General features: G+C 46.9%; 1 protein-coding gene across 4 annotated transcripts in view; it reads left to right on the top strand.

Annotated features, from left to right (window-relative positions):
- The window catches only part of SLC22A23 (solute carrier family 22 member 23), a gene marked incomplete at its 3' end in the record, with an annotated part of 184322 nt that overhangs the window by 33588 nt on the left and 135046 nt on the right, over nucleotides 1–15688 (top strand). For all 4 annotated transcript variants that reach the window (XM_079778286.1, XM_079778285.1, XM_079778287.1 and 1 more), the window contains exons 2-3: nucleotides 7891–7994; nucleotides 12383–12537. In XM_079778286.1, the coding sequence (XP_079634412.1) occupies nucleotides 7891–7994; nucleotides 12383–12537 (259 nt within the window). The remainder of the gene's footprint in view (nucleotides 1–7890; nucleotides 7995–12382; nucleotides 12538–15688) is intronic.

Here is a 15688-nt window from a genome sequence, read left to right as displayed (position 1 = left end):
TGCTTGTTGGACTTGTAAGTCTATTTCTTTTAATCAGGTAGGGGAAGTTTTCTGTCATTATTTCTTCAAATAGGTTTTCAATTTCTTGCTCTATCTCTTCTTCTGACACCCCTATAATGTGAATGTTGGTATGCTTGAAGTTGTCCCAGAGGCTCCTTGCACTATCTTCATATTTTTGGATTCTTATTTCTTTCTGCTCTTCTGGTTGGGTGATTTTTGCTTCCTCATATTTCAAAAATCGTTGATTTAATTCTCAGAATCCTCTACTCTACTGTTGAATCCCTGTATATTATTCTTTATTTCAGTCAGTGTATGCTTAATTTCTGACTGGTTCTTTTCCATTTATTTTTTTTTTTTTTTTGAGTTTTCTAGAAGATTCTTGAGTAACCTTGTAACCATGGTTTTGAACTCTACATCCAATAATTTGCTTTCTTCCATTTCTTTCATTTGTGACTTGTTTCTTTGTCTCTGAATTTTGGCTGCTTCCTTGTGTTTGTTTCTATGTATTGGGTAGAGCTGCTATGTCTCCTTGGGTTGGTAGAGTGGCCTTGTGTAGTAGGTGTCCTATAGGGCCCAGTGGCTCAGCCTCCCCAATCACCTGAGCTGGGAACTTTAGGTGCACCCTTTGTGGGCTGTGAGCACAGTCTTGTTGTAGTTGAGACTTGATTGTGGTACACGGGGAGGAATTGACCTCCAGGCCAATTTGCTCTGAGGACCAGCTGCGACTACAATGGAACAGCTGCTGTGCAGGAGATACTCCTATGGAGCAGGACTTGCTTCAGTGGGGCTTTGGTGCTCACTGAGTCTGCCCCTTGAGTGTGTCACTTATGGATGTGTAGAGTTGTAATCTGTTATGATCTCACACTGACCACTGGGTACACTGGCTCTTGGGTCTCCAGGGTGGTACAAAGTCACACTGCCTGGGGCCACCCAGCAGGAGCTATAGAGAGATTTTCAGATTCCTCCTCTTTATATTGGGATTGGAAGTGCCCAGATGAGGCCCAGCTATGAAGCAAGGCAAGTTGGTGCTGGTGCTGGATCTTAGGCATTTTATGGATAAGTTTGGGGATCCCTGACCCAGCTGCAGCTTGTTTGAGAGGTTTTAGCCTGAGAAAGGACAGACTGTTCATATGCAAAAACCTCCACACACAGCTTGGGTGGGGTTGTAAATTGGATGAGGCGGGGTCTAAGGGAATCACCAGGGCAGAGCAAACAGAATTGGCTGCCAGTCAGCCCTGGGATCAGGGTGGTCCCAGCATAGGAATAATGATCCCTGCAAGCACATCTGTCTGGGAGAAAGCTACCCCCTAGTTCCTGCCCTGATGCCAGACAATCCAGTTTCCTCCTCATGTATGTCTGTGTCCTCCAAAGCTTCTCCCTGGTGCTGGAGCTCAGAGGAAGCAGGACCTTGTAAGTTCTGTTCATGGTGCCGGCCTTTTAAGAGGAACAGCTGGGTCTCCAGTAGCCTCTGTGTCACTTAGCCCCAATCTGCCTGGTTTTTACAGTCCATAATTCTTACTGCCCATAAGCACTTCTTTTCCCAGCTCTGGGGCCCTGGGCTGGACCCCTTGCTCCTCATGGGTAGCCTCCACAGAAATGATCTCCTTCCCAATTAAAAAAGAGGGACACGCGGGTGCTGGACCAGCCCGTTCTGCACCTCCACACCTCCTACCAGTCTCAGTGCACTTTCTTCTTTACTTCTCTAGTTGTAGGACTTCCATTCAGTTTGCTTCCCAGCAGTTCTGGATGATGGTTGTTCTGTATTTTTGTTGTAATTTTTATGTGGTTGTGGGAGGCGGCGATTACAGGCATCTACCTAAGCTGCCATCTTCCATGAACCTCAAAACTCAGTCTTAATTCAACCCTCCAGAGACAATCACTTGAAATTTTTTGGAATGTTGTCTTTGGATTTCCCCTGCACCCATAAACAACCATTCACTGCTTTCTTCTTCGGAAGCTTTCTCATTACATTTTATCATGAACATTTGCCTCAATCATTAGTTTTCAAAAACAAAATTTTAATGGCTTTATAGTAATGTTGGACATTTAGTTAAGTTCCCCTTTTTTCTCTTACAAGTTACAACTTGGACATTATTACACTGGGACCCCTGTGGGCATCTGATAATTTCCTTGGAGAAAGTTCCATGAAAGGGAATTGCTGAGTAAGGAGCGCTCACTCTTTAAAACAATGTCAAGCATATTGCCAATTGCCTTCCAGAAACACAGTGCTGAGTTTATATTCCAAGCACAGATTTGCACCTCTTTGTTTCGCCTGCATCTTTGGGAAATTTAAAAAAAAAGGAATGTTGAGTTCTGATTTTCATTAGTAGAATCGAGGATTTCCCAAGTATTTTTTAGCCATTTATATTTTGAATGTCTGGGTGCTTTACTTATTTCTAGTTGGAATATTAGTCTATATTGTTATGTAAATACTTATTAAATATGAAGGATATTAACCCTTTGGATATTGTAAGGGAGGAAAAATCCCTTTATTCCTTTACCCTGCTAGGTTCTGTGGCTGGGATCCTGAAAATTAGACTGACGACAAACAAGTGAACAAGAGAAAGCCAGAGCTTATTCATAGGTGTATTTAGCATGTACAAACTTGGGCTTATGTAGCATCTTAACAAAAGAAAATAAATCTGTAGAGAAGTAATAAGACAAAGGAAAAGGGGTTTAGGCTTTTAGGGGCAGCAAACTTGGGAAGGTAAGTATATGAGGGAAACTAATGGAAAATAAGGGACATTTTAGTAAGATTGTTTGCAGACCCATCTCAGGACTGACTCCATCATCTTGGCCATAAAATTTCCCCAGGAGCCGGGATGCATGGCAGCCCTCACTTCTCAGAAGTGTCTGCTCTTAGTCAGATAAGCAAAGCTTTGAGAAGGCTTCTTTCTGCACCTGTTGACTCTCATTTGCCTCCAGTTCAAATCATCCTTATGCCACAGTGGCATCTTTTGGGCTGGTACATTCTGATCCCCTACAATATATTTTACAAATTTGGGACTTTATCATTTTGTTTATGGTATTTTTTGATGCATGGATTTTAAAAATAATTAACATGAATAATAATTAAGTAGTCACAGTTAAACTATTATAAAATCTATCAGTATTTCCTTAGGGAGTTTTTTCACCTTAGTGTTTATCTTTAGGAATTCCAGCTCCACTTCAAAATTGAATAAGTAATGTTTCTTTTCAATGGTTTTTCTTTTTAAAAATATATATTTTTATTGATTTCAGAGAGGAAAGGAGAAGGAGAGAAAGATAGAAACATCAATGATGAGAGAGAATCATTGATCAGCTGCCTTCTGCTTGCCCCCCTCTGGGGATTGAGCCCACAACCCGGGCATGTGCCCTGAGCAGGAATCAAACCATGACCACCTGGTTCATAGGTTGACGCTCAACTACTGAGCCACACTGGCTGGGCTATATTCTTTTTCTTTTGTTCTCTGTTTCTATGTTCTTGTTTTTACAATTTAGTTTATCATAGTATTCATTATTGCTGAAAATAAGGTTGTTTTTCTTATCTCCCATTTATTTTCCATCTTCATTAGAATTTTCATTAGTTTTCTTGATGAATATTTCTCTACTCTGGCAAGTCAAACCATTAGGTTATTGCTTTGAAAAATGATAAATTTTATTTACTTTAGTGCATCCTTAAAAATATATGGGTAAAGAAAAATCTACCAGATTATCTGTAACCTCTGCCTTTTTAATTTTTTTTAATGGAACATGTGCAACTAAATATGAGAACGCCTTTAGGGTTAATTTTCTCACTATGCAGTCTTGGCTCACAAGCCTCATGTGGCATCACCATAGACATCCCTGGTCTTCAAACAATGGCAAAGAAAGCAAGCCTATGATTATGAAATGGGGCTGAGACTTTAACGATTTTATGATCTTGTTAGAACTGTTGATGAAGTGTTAACGTGCCTAATTAGAGGACTATTTTCATTGTTCTGCAGGGAACGGATTAGAGGAAGGCCAGAGTTAATGCATGGAGACTCTGGTATTAGTTCAGGAAGGGGGGGTGGTGACATCCAGTTCTGCAAACCCCATCCCAAGGAAATTTAATTAGGGAGTAGGATTCAATTTGCAGATAACAGACACCACACTAGGCATTGAAAGAGATAGGGATCAAACGCAGGGGAATCGTGCTCAGTACACTGCAGGCGCAGCTGAAGGCGGGGCCTCTGGAAGGACTCTTAGGACAGCTCCCTAGACTGGCCTGCCTGGGAAACTGAGTCACAGTCAGGAGGCTGGGGACCCGGGGACCACTGTTTAACCTCTGGCTCCAAGGTCATACCTCAGCCACCTCCAGACCAAGTCCTCCTGCCAGATCTGAACAGCAGAATGGATGTCCCACTTATTCCCTGCTTCACACGCTTCCTAATTCAAGTCATCCCAAAAATCAGAACTAGGTTGTGCACTGAAAGTTATTTTGGGTTGTGCGGCTGATAGGCAGAACCTACATCACATTGAAAACCTTAGCTGTAAGGGAGTCTGGAAGTGGTGTTTTGGGGGTTTTTTTAGCCTCCCAGCCCCACACCCTGAGAAAGGTGAGTGAACCCTTACCTTTCCCATGAAGCAGACTGTCCTGGTGCAGGAGTGTGTGAAAGGGAGAGTCCCTGCAAGTGGTGACTGAGTGTTGCGGGGGAGGGGAGGGGATGAGAAGAGGGAGGAGACAGGTAATGTCAGAGACCAAACTAGTTGCACTGAGTCCTGTTTTTTGCACGTTTTAGATGTTTTAACATCCCTTAGTCTTTGCTTGTGAAATGATCAATTGCCATAGTGGAGCAAACAAATGCTGAGAGCAAGTTCATCTCAAAGCTTCCTCATACTTCTGAGATTCCTTTGAAGATAATATGTCTAAGTATATTTTCTTTTCTCAGTACATTTTTGTAAGTACAGAAGTAGAAGTCAAACAGGAGATGTTGTCTCAATGGTGCCACCAGCCCGCCTCTCAGGCTGTGGAATGTGCCTGGGGTGGCCCTGCAGGCTTTAAGGGTGTTGTGATGGGCAGAGCCCCAGGCATGAGGAACCTGTTGGGCCTGCAGTGAGTTTGCTTGTTGACTCAGATATGCCGCCTACTTCTGTGCCTGACTGAGGGGTTAATGCACCTATCAATGCCAGTCTGGATTCCCGGCCCCGCCCCCAGACCTAGAGCAGGTGCCTGAGAACTCTTCTAGCAAGGCTTTCCCTGGCAGCTGTGTAAGTGCCTGTCTCCCAGCGTTTTCGTTTCTCACTTCAGTGTTGCCCATTGGTTACGGTGCATTGAGGAGGCCGGCGAACCTCTGATTTGGTAGCACCTAAACTGGGTCTTGGCTGCCCACGGCCAGTCAGGTAGAGTTGTTATTCAGGTGGCTGCGTTCACTGCAGTGTTGGCCATTTCCCCCACCTCCCTGATGCTATTATAAAACCTCTGGCTTCCTGGCATCTAATATAAGCATGATGTGCTTCTTTGTATCTATCCCTTAACCTCAAGTAAACTCATCTGCTGGGTGGAGACCTGAGCCCGTGACTCCCGGCCACAGAGCCAGCAGCTGGTGCCCTCCCTCCTCAGGAGCCGTCTGGGACCAGGTGTGCCCCTCTTCTGCCAAGAATGTGCCAGGCTGAGGCACAGGCAGGTGTGGTGTGATTGGGATATTGTCATTACAGGTGTTGTAACACCTCCTCTCCCAGGTTAGCCAGCTGTGCTGATATGTATAGCTCTTACTCTGCAAGACTTTGTGCGCAGGTTCCTGGGCTGGGCAGCGAGGAGAGAAACCAACTCAGATGGCCTCAGTGAGTAAACCCAACTGGGAAGCCGACTCTCCGCACACTGGTAGTTAGGGTGCTACAACTCACAGTGCAGGCAGAGCCTGCGTTCCTGAAGGTGTTGATTATTAAAAATCTGTTTTCTCCTAGAAGTCATATACACATGAATGTTGGTTCTCCAGATGTGCCATCAAAGCCCACTTAACTCATAGTCTGTTTTCACAATTCTGCATCTGCAGCACAAAACAATAACCAGTGTACTGTGCAGATTCACCCAGGGTCCGGCTGCATGCTGCTGCTGAACCAGCCAGGCCTACAAAGCTCAGTCTTTGGCTTCAGAGTGGCAGGGAATGGCAGGGCAGGGCCGCCGGTGATCAGACCTGAGCAGGCATCAGAATCACCTGGAGGGCCACCCCTTACTTCACTCTGGAAGTTCTCACTCAGGGGTCTGGGGTGGGGCTCAAGAATTCGCATCTCTGTCGCATTCCCAGGTGGTGCTGATGCTGCTGGTCTCACCACCTTTGAGGACCACTGGGAGAGATGTGGGAGGGAGTTACCCACCTAAAGAAGTCCTGTATTTGGATTCCAAACCACAAGATTCTGTGCGCCCGGCGGTGCCCCACTCCCCAGTTATCCACTATCAACGAGGCTCTGGGTCCGTCTGTCAGTCTGTGCCCGCATTCCCTTGCTTCCTGAGCCTGGTCTTGGCCCTTGCTCTGGAAGCCGATGGTAGAGGAGTTAGTCACTTTCCTAAGGTCTCTGGAAAGTCGGCCATACCTTGGGGACATCAGTGAACAAGTGTGTGTCCCAAAGGGTTCAGGTACCCGTGACAGGCGCCTGCCGTCCTGCTCTGTCCGGGCCAGGTGCCTTTCTCCGCAGAGTCTGATGCCGAAGTTCAGCTTTTCCCGAAGCCCAGTGAAGCTGAGACCCACAGCTGAGGACTCCGGGGGGCTCCATCAGGTTTTCCAGAAATTGACCTGAGCTTACCATGCCCTTTAAGGATCCCCTACATTATACTCTGGGTCTCAAGACGGATAGACAAGGGGGAGATATTGAAGAAGGCAGAGCTAAGATCAGATCTCAGCCCAGCCTTCCACACGGCCCATGCCACCCCCACGAATCCTGTTTTTGCTTCCAGAACTCCCTCTGTCTGACAGTCCCCACGGCCTTACCCATCCTGCACCTCCCCAGCTTCCTGCTTCACTCCCCCTCTCCCCTGACCTGAGTGACTCATGCTTCCCAGGGCTGGAAGCTTTAGCCACTTCTTTCCACAAGACGGAGGGCGTCAGTGCCGCTGCAGGTGACACGGGTCTCCATTTGCCCCTTGAGCCCCACGCAGATGGCTGTGGATCCAGTGCTGTGTTCTCACGGGTGCTCGCCTGGGACACACGCCACCTCCAGGGAATAAACCTGGGCTTCTCTCCTGTGTCTGCGAAAGGAGAAAAGACAATCGGAGGGTTATTTTGTTTGTTTACTAAATAATAACACATAGTTTCAAAAATAGCCTAGATGTTGCACTTACTGATTGATCAGCTTTCTCTCCAGGTGAAGCAGATAGCTTTCGAGTGGAATATGGGAAAACACGGGATGTTTACAAGCAAAATAATAGGAATGCTTAAAGTTGGTATTTCAACACCTGCTATTAGCCCTCTTCATTTTTGACGACTTACGAAGTTTGGGGGGGATGAAAACACAAAAATTGCTTTTAATTCCCTCATGTCGTTTTGATACCTGGGGTAAAACGTTAGCGGGGCCTTCCCGCCTGCCGGACCCTGTACACTCACAGGTGCTGGTGGCCAGGAACGCGGCCTCCTCAGCCGCTCCCTGCCTTCGGGTGACCTGCCCCAGGTACCTGGAACAGAAGGAGCACCATCCCCAGGTTTCACGGGGGTACTTCCTGCAGGCCTTCATAATCTGCCTCAGCCTAAAGCATCACACGGCCGGCTGTGGGCAAATGGTACTTCTCATTGTTGGATTTCCATAAACACTGAGCAGCCTCCTAATGGTATACGTGATGTGGCGCTGTCAGGGGCGTCACGGCCCTCACCACGGTTATGTTTGCCCTTGTGATTGACTAGGACTGGCATCTGTGTATGCTTCTCTCTGATCTGTTTTTTATTTGCCCCTCTCTAGTGGGATCTTGTGTGTGATAATGCCTGGAAGGTCCATATCGCTAAGTTCTCCTTACTGGTTGGATTAATCTTTGGCTACCTAATAACTGGATGCATTGCTGACTGGTGAGTACCAACGTGCCCACACACAAACCTTGGGAAGCCACTGCAAGACTTTGCTGGCTAAAGAGGAGTGGTCAGTGTTAGAGGCTGGTACTGTCTTTTCTCTGCCCTGATGTTAGTGCCGGAACAGGAACTGAAGCCATCGCCTGGAGAACTCAGAATGAAAAGAATTGCCAATGCCCATAGCAGACCCTTGTGAAGTGAGAATTCAAATTCACTGCAATTCTTTAGCTGCAAGAACCTGGCAAAACCAGCCAGCAGCCTGCAGCCCTCTCTCCTACTGACAGTCAGTGTTTAGACAGGAAGAGATGGAGGATGTAGGCTCAGGGCTTTCTGGGTTGCGCCCCGATGGCTTGGATGTATAAGACGCATCAAAAAAATGGGGAGAGGAGGACATAGTGAACTTAACAGGTCGCACCCCAAAACGTCCCACAGGTTTTAGAGAGGGACAGCCCCTGAAGTTGGCTTGGCCAGGAGATGCCTCTGTGGGGTCCATGGGCATCTGGGTAACAGATGGGCATCGCAGGCAGAGGCGGGGCAGTGACCAGGTGAGAATGAATATGCTTCACCTGGATGGGTGAGGAGGCCTAAGGGGTGGAGCAGACTGCCTGGTGCAGAATGAAGTGATGAGGTTGGTGAGGAGGGCGGGGCCGATGTAGCAGAGACGGGAATGATAATAATAATAGCAACAGTGTTAGCAACTGTGAGTTACTGACCGATGACTGTTGCCGGGCTCTGTGCTAAGTATTTCCACACGTGAACATATTCCATCTTCACAGCACCCTGTTGGGAAGGTACTGTTGTCACCTCTGTCTCAGAGTGGGAAAACAGAAGCCCAGACGTTTCAGGAAAATCCCCCAGTGCACTCAGCTTTCAAGTTGGAGAGGCAGGATTTGGGGCTAAGACCCATGGCTCAGCGCCTGCCTCTTCTCAAGTGTGCTGCCACTGTATCTCAGGCCTCCCGCGGTCACAAGGGCAACGCAGCAGTGACATGTCTGAGGGGGCAGGCAGCTGCCCAGTGTTAACAGGGTTTCAAGTAACGTGACTGCTCAGGGAGAGAGGCATGGGCTAGCTGTTCCCCTAAACGTTCCTTTATCTACCAAGGAACTGTTGTGTTGGGGGGGGGGAATAAGGTCGTCTTGGACCCAGTAACATAAGAATGATATAGAGCAAACTCCTTACGCCTGTGCCTCCCCATGGAGCCCCTTGGGCCGGTTTAGCTGAGAAGGCTGGCCAGCGGGAGCCCCCAGGCGTTTTGATACCCACTTTCAAGTTCTGGACATTTCTTTCTAAAAGCTACCGTCTATTTGAGAGTTCCTGGCATTAACATGTGTGATTTCCTGTGTGTTCAGAATTTGCTTCATCGTGATTTGTAAATGTTTCTTAAGGACACATTCCCCGGGGACAGTGACAGAGAAGCTGCGAGTGAAGAGGCCTCTGGAAAGCTCTGCAAGGCCCCTGGGGGCTGGCGGGGTGGGGCAAGCACAGGGGCTTTTTCCTAACCAAATACTTGCGCTTAAAGGTTTTCAGAGTAAACTGGATGGGTCTAAAAGATACTCCAATGTTTTAACCACAAGGACTTTTATTTCCCAAATGGGCATTAAAATGGGTTAGGAAGATACACTAATGTAATTCACATCACTTCTTTCTAAAGAAATGCAGACTGGACTTGGGTTCTAGTTTCCTTGTTCAGTGAATTTATAGGTAAAGCAGATATAGGCCTGTATTAATATCAGCCTATAACGGGGTTTAAATTACTTAGGGGTGGTTTTGTGAATTCTTACTTCTTACAAGCACGGGCTGTTTGGCCTCCCTGATCACACACTAGGCCTGGGGACAAAAAGCAGAAGCGTTTGGGTCCTCCTTCGGGAGTAACCAGTCGATGTTGCAGACTCGCTTTGCCGAGGCACGTTGGTGGGTGGGGTGCCGTGGGTGACGGAGAGACAGGGAGTGCTCTGTGCTGTGGCTCTTTGAGCATTTGAGTGGGCCTCAGTTGCACTTGGAAAGTTTGGTGTTTTCCACCCCTAGTTATTTATTTTTGGCACTGTGCTCCCTGCGAGAGCCTCGCTGAAAAGGAAACGGACACGGTTAGAGGGAACTACAGATTCACAGCGGGCCCGAGTCACAGCCTGTGAGGAAGTTGTCCGAGCTGGGGTGAGCTCTCTAAGACTGCCGTCAGCACATAAAATGCTAAGTGGTACACTTTGTCCTTTAAGAAGTTACTGTTCTCCGCACATGTTTTACTTGGGGACACACATCACTTGTTTCAGGATGTGCTAGTTTAGATGTTGGAGGGGACAGCCCTGGCGGTGGTGCTGCCAGATGACACCCCTCCCCCCATGGCTAGTTCTTTTGCTAGACATTTGCATTTCCCACCCCAGGAGCCCTTACCCCTTGCCCTCTAGCTCCTGGCTCAGCCCCGGCAGAGCCCCTTGACCAGGAAAGCTAACATATTCCCAGGCTCCAGTGTTTAGGGTGTGGACATCCTTGGGGGCCATTATTCTGCTCAGCACGGGGCCTCGCTGAAAAAGCCCTCCTTGTCTCTGCATTACCAACCTAGGGGTGTGGTTTTATCCCTCATCCCGCATGGGGTTCTGCCAGGAAGCCAGTCCACACTAAAGCTCCAGGGGTTCTTGTTGACCATTTGCTAGATCACTTGCACTTACTTATCCCTGACAACAAGCCCATTAGGTTGGCACTGACTGGCTGTTCCCGAGGAAACAGGAGGCTAGTTTGGACAAGTGTGGTCTTTCTCGTGACCATGTATGTAGTTTATAAGTGTTGGGCCTGGATAAAAGACCAAGGGCTCTGACTGTGAAGATCATATGTGCCCCACAGTTCCTAATAGTAATTTTATTCACTGACTTAGCAATCATTTCGAAGGGAGAGATTTAAATAGTTTAATCAAGTAAGGAAAAGATCAAGGATCTCTTCTGAAGTATCAGAACATTGCCGTTGATCTCATAGCTCAGCCTAATTTCACTAAACTGAAGTGACTATGGGGAATGTTAGAAGCCTAAAAGATTCTGAATGAAATTGTGTCCTGTAGCACCCCTCCCCTCCAAATTTTCTGGAAATTATATTCATCTCCTTCATAGAGCAAAGCCATGTGTTACTGAGCATTGCTGTTGCTTTAACAGCTCTATTGAGAGATAATTTACATATCATAAAGCTTACCCATTTTAAGTGCACAATCCAGTGAGTTTTAGTATATTTACAGAATTATACAATCATCACCACACTCTAAAACATTTCCACCACCTTAAATGGGAATCACCTGCTCATCCACATTCATTCCTCATTTTCACCCCCAGCCCTAGGCAATCACGAATCTATTCTCTGTTTCTCTCTATTTGCCTTTTCTGGGCATTCTACTTTTATGTAGATACCTTTTTATAAGCACGTATAGGCTAAATCAAGGCATTAGCTACTCTCCAGGTGTTTGGGCTGCCAGGCTTGGTTTTCTTCCTTTGGCAAATAGAATTTCTTTCCACTTTCTCTGTGATCTATTCTTCTAGTTCAAGCTAGTTGGGTTATATTAATTTGCATGATTTTTTTCCTCCCTAGTAAATAGATGAAGGAAAACCTGGAAGGCTAAGAAGAGAGGGGTGAAGAAATAGTTACCTTCCATTCCCCTAGACCCCCTATCCCCCTGCGGACCTCTCAGCCACACCTAGGAGCACATCACACCCTGGTAGTAGCCGATCTTGCCTGGCTCTGTAATCTGCCAGTCTAGTTTGTTTCTGAAACGCAGTGCCTGGGCTCCTTCCACCCCTTGCTGCCTGGTGCGCTTCACTTTCAGGTTCACACCCATTATTTAAAGTCCGAACTCTCTTAGTTTATTCTAAGTTTAGTTTAAAAATGACTTCTCATCATATAGTTGAAACACACCAGCAGCTGGCATGGCCCTAGTAGGCTGTGTGAGGTCAGGCACCTGACTAGTTACCAGCCCTGACTAAGGAGATGAAGCCACTTCACTCAGTGTCTGTTGACTTTGGTGCCAGTTCCAAAGGTCAGTGGTTTCTCAGGAATTTTATGCTGGGTGTGTCAAGGTTTACATTTGGGGAGTTGTTATTGATTTTGTTACTCTTGCCTTGAATTATCCTCCTATACACTCAAAAATAGACTTACCAACAGGATTTGGGTTCCTGTTTCAATTCTATTATGCAGTAGCTGTTCAATCTATGCCCCTTTTTCTGCACAATGAGTGGGTTGGGCTACATTTCCCCCAAGGGCCTCTCTATCCCTAGGTATGCCACAGTGGGTCTGGACAGTAGGAAGACTTTTAGTCCAGTACTCATTCAGCATCTATTGAGCATCTGCTGGGTTTTCGAGGCTGGCACCATGGCCCTGTGTAATGATGACTCCTACCATTTCCTCTCTGTGCACAGGGTCGGCCGGCGGCCTGTGCTGCTCTGTTCCATCATCTTCATTCTGATCTTTGGCCTGACCGTGGCCCTGTCCGTGAATGTGACGATGTTCAGCACACTCAGGTTCTTCGAAGGATTCTGCCTGGCTGGAATAATCCTCACCTTGTATGCATTACGTAAGTAGGAGCCTTTCCAACCAGTCTTGAAGAAATTGGCGGGAGTGTTTATGGCGCCCACATGGTTCTGGGAAGGGGCTCTCTGTGCTGCTGGTTTGGGATGGTAGTCTTTTGGAAGCACAAACTTGAATGGCCTCAGCTGCTGTGAAGAAGCTTTCCCAGGTAATGTCACCCAACACCCAGTCTATCCTGGTCTCCGGCATGGGCGCAGGACACATCAAAGGACACGAGGGCTATGTAACTGCTTGGAGAAGCAGGAATCAGCCCGCAGCTGGTGTGGAGGGGGTTTTGCTTTCTTCCAGAATTTTCTGTGTTAATGTTCTGTGCACTTTCAAGTTCAGAACATCATTAGGCCTCCCTGTGTTTGGTTCCAGAAAAATAGACCCACCACTGCTACCCTTTGTTCTGGGCTCAATGTTTTCATTGCCTCTTTAAGAGTTTTTCTTCCAGCCCTGGCTGGGTAGCTCAGTGGGTTAGAGCATCGTCCCAGTATACCAAGGTTGTGGGTTTGAGCCCCTGTCAGGGTACATACAGGAAGCAACCAATGAATGCATAAATAAGTGGAACAACAAATTAATGTTTCTCTCTCTCAAAATTTTTTTAAAAAAATTTTTTTCTTACTTTTTTTTTCCTGTAAGGCTGTGCAGAGTTCGAATTATCCACATTCTCATGTGCCTGGATATGGCTTTAAGTGTTCTGGACTCAAATCCCATGCATTGGTACTAGAAGAGTAAATGACAGTATTTGTTATCATTTGTTCTTTTTAGGGTGAAGAAAAATTTTCCTCCATTAATTCCTCATGTTTGTTGGACATATTAACTCCTTCATCCAATCTGGTTATGTTTTACTTCTTTGAAGTTGGTGTTTTCTAGAACACAGCCACAAACTCCTACAAAGGAGGAAGGTTTTAGGCATAAATGTTTTTACTTATTTTCTAGTTTTATGCTTTCTAATCACCTGGTGGAAAGAACTGTTAGGAATAATGTAAAATGATTTATAATGTGTTTTGTCTTTTTCTTTCCTTTTAACAACATGGGCAGGAGTCAGTTATAGATTAAGTAGCATTTTCCAGTGAGGTCAAATAAGAATAGTCCTGCTTCTCTTAAGTGCGCTTATTACAACTAGACAACACTTTCAGGTTACTTGAATTTTTGTCCCTCTATTAACTAGAACTAGAGGCCTGGTTCATGAAATTTGTGCACTTGGAGGGGGGAGGGTTGGGTCCCTCAACCCAGCCTGCACACGCTCGTAGTCTAGGAGCCCTCAGGGAATGTCTGAATGATGGCTTAGGCCTGTCTCCCCGGCCCCCCCCCCACTCCCCCCACCCCCCCAGGGCAGCAGTCCTAAGTGATCATTCAGACATCCCTAGCGCTGCCGCAGATGGTCAGTGTGCATCAGCTCCTGCGTTGAGTGTCTGCCCCTAGGTGGTCAGTGCACGTCATAGCAACCAGTGGTTCCACCGTTCAGTCGATTTGCATATTAGCCTTTTATTATTTAGGATGGGATTGGCTGAAACCAGCCTGCGGGATCAGGCTGAAACTGGCTCTCCAACATCCCCTGAGGGGTTCCAGATTGCAAGAGGGTGCAGGCCAGGCCGAGGGACCCCACTGGTGCATAATCTGGGCCAGGGAGGGACACGGGAAGTTGGCCAGCCAGGGAGGGACTGCGGAAGGGCTCCAGGGCATGTCCAGCCCATCTCACTCAGTCCCAATCCGACAGACCCCAGCAGCAAGCTAACCTACCTGTTGGAGCATCTGCCCCCTGGTGGTCAGTGCACATCATAGCGACCAGTCAACCGGTCGACTGTCTGCCCCTGGTGGTCAGTGCACGTCATAGCGAGCGGTTGAGCGGCCTTAGCATATCATTAGCATACTACACTTTGATTGGTTGAATGGACAACCAGACACTTAGCATATTAGGCTTTTATTACATAGGATAGAAATATAATCAATTTGTAACATAGTGTTAGAGTCACAGAGAAGAAATGGGCATAGAAGAAGGCTACAGGTATATTCTCTGAATCCACAGTCAGCAGTTTTGTCATCTTCTCCCAACACTGAACTGTTTCCAGCCCATTTGCATTTATTTTGGAACCCTTGCTTCTTAGGGGGTTCTTTAGGAATATATGTGTTCAAGGTCAGTGGGTCACAGTCATGGCTGTTTGGAAGTTTTGTTTCTTTGGACAGCATGAGCATTGGGCTTGAACGTTTCCCGGGGAAATTCCTGTGCTGTTCTCTGGCCCTGCCCACCCATCGGTCTGTGCAGAGGAGCAGCTTCCTCACCTTTTAAAAAAAAATGTTTTTATTGATTTTTTTTTTTAGAGACAAGGGAAGGGAGAGGGATAGAGAGATAAAAATGTCGACGAGAGAGAAACATCATCAATTGGCTGTCTCCTGCATGCCCCCTACTGGTGATCCAGCCTGCAACCCGGGCATGTGCCCTGACCAGGAATCCAACCATAACCATGACCCCTTGGTTCCTGGGTTGACACTCAACCACTGAGCCACACAGGCCAGGCTCCCCACCCTTTTCTTGAGGAGACTCCAGGCCCTGCTCTCAGACACTCATTTGAGCTGCATCTGTGCAGGTTTGTGAGGCTCCCGGCTCTCACAGGAATCCAGGCCTTCCTTGAGGATGGCCATTGAAGGGGACCGCTGGGCATGTTGACAAACTAGAATAGCTGTGCTTCAGAAACTTTGCAGAGAGTGTAACGTTAGCCTACCACACGAGTATGTATCAGACTTGGAGAGAATATCAAGCAAAGATGACATCTCGGTTTTATCTTGCATGCCAACTGCTCATGATAGATTGAGATTGCTAGGGAGCCCAGGGAGTTCAGGGAGCTGGAGAGAACACCTTGATCCATTAGCCACGTCTGCCTGGAAGAAGGAAGGAGGGTGGGAAGGGCTGCCTGGACCTGACACTCACCTTCTGCACAGATCCTCCCTGAACTAAGCCAGACGAGAAGAGCATTCCCCCTGAACTACATCGTTTTAGCCTCACATAGAATCGTTTTACTGACTTGTGTTGTGACATCATGCCATTGGCTCTGTGAAAGTTGTTACTATATTTACTGTAAAAATGAAGCTAAGGCTGTTTTTTTTTTGTGTGTGTGTGTTTTTCTTCAGGAGATTATATAGTAAGCTCTTTA

The sequence above is a fragment of the Cnephaeus nilssonii genome (genome assembly GCF_951640355.1).
Source record: "Cnephaeus nilssonii genome assembly, chromosome: 7".
NCBI classification, from domain to species: Eukaryota; Metazoa; Chordata; class Mammalia; order Chiroptera; family Vespertilionidae; genus Cnephaeus; species Cnephaeus nilssonii.
This window is presented reverse-complemented; position numbering and strand designations above follow the sequence as displayed.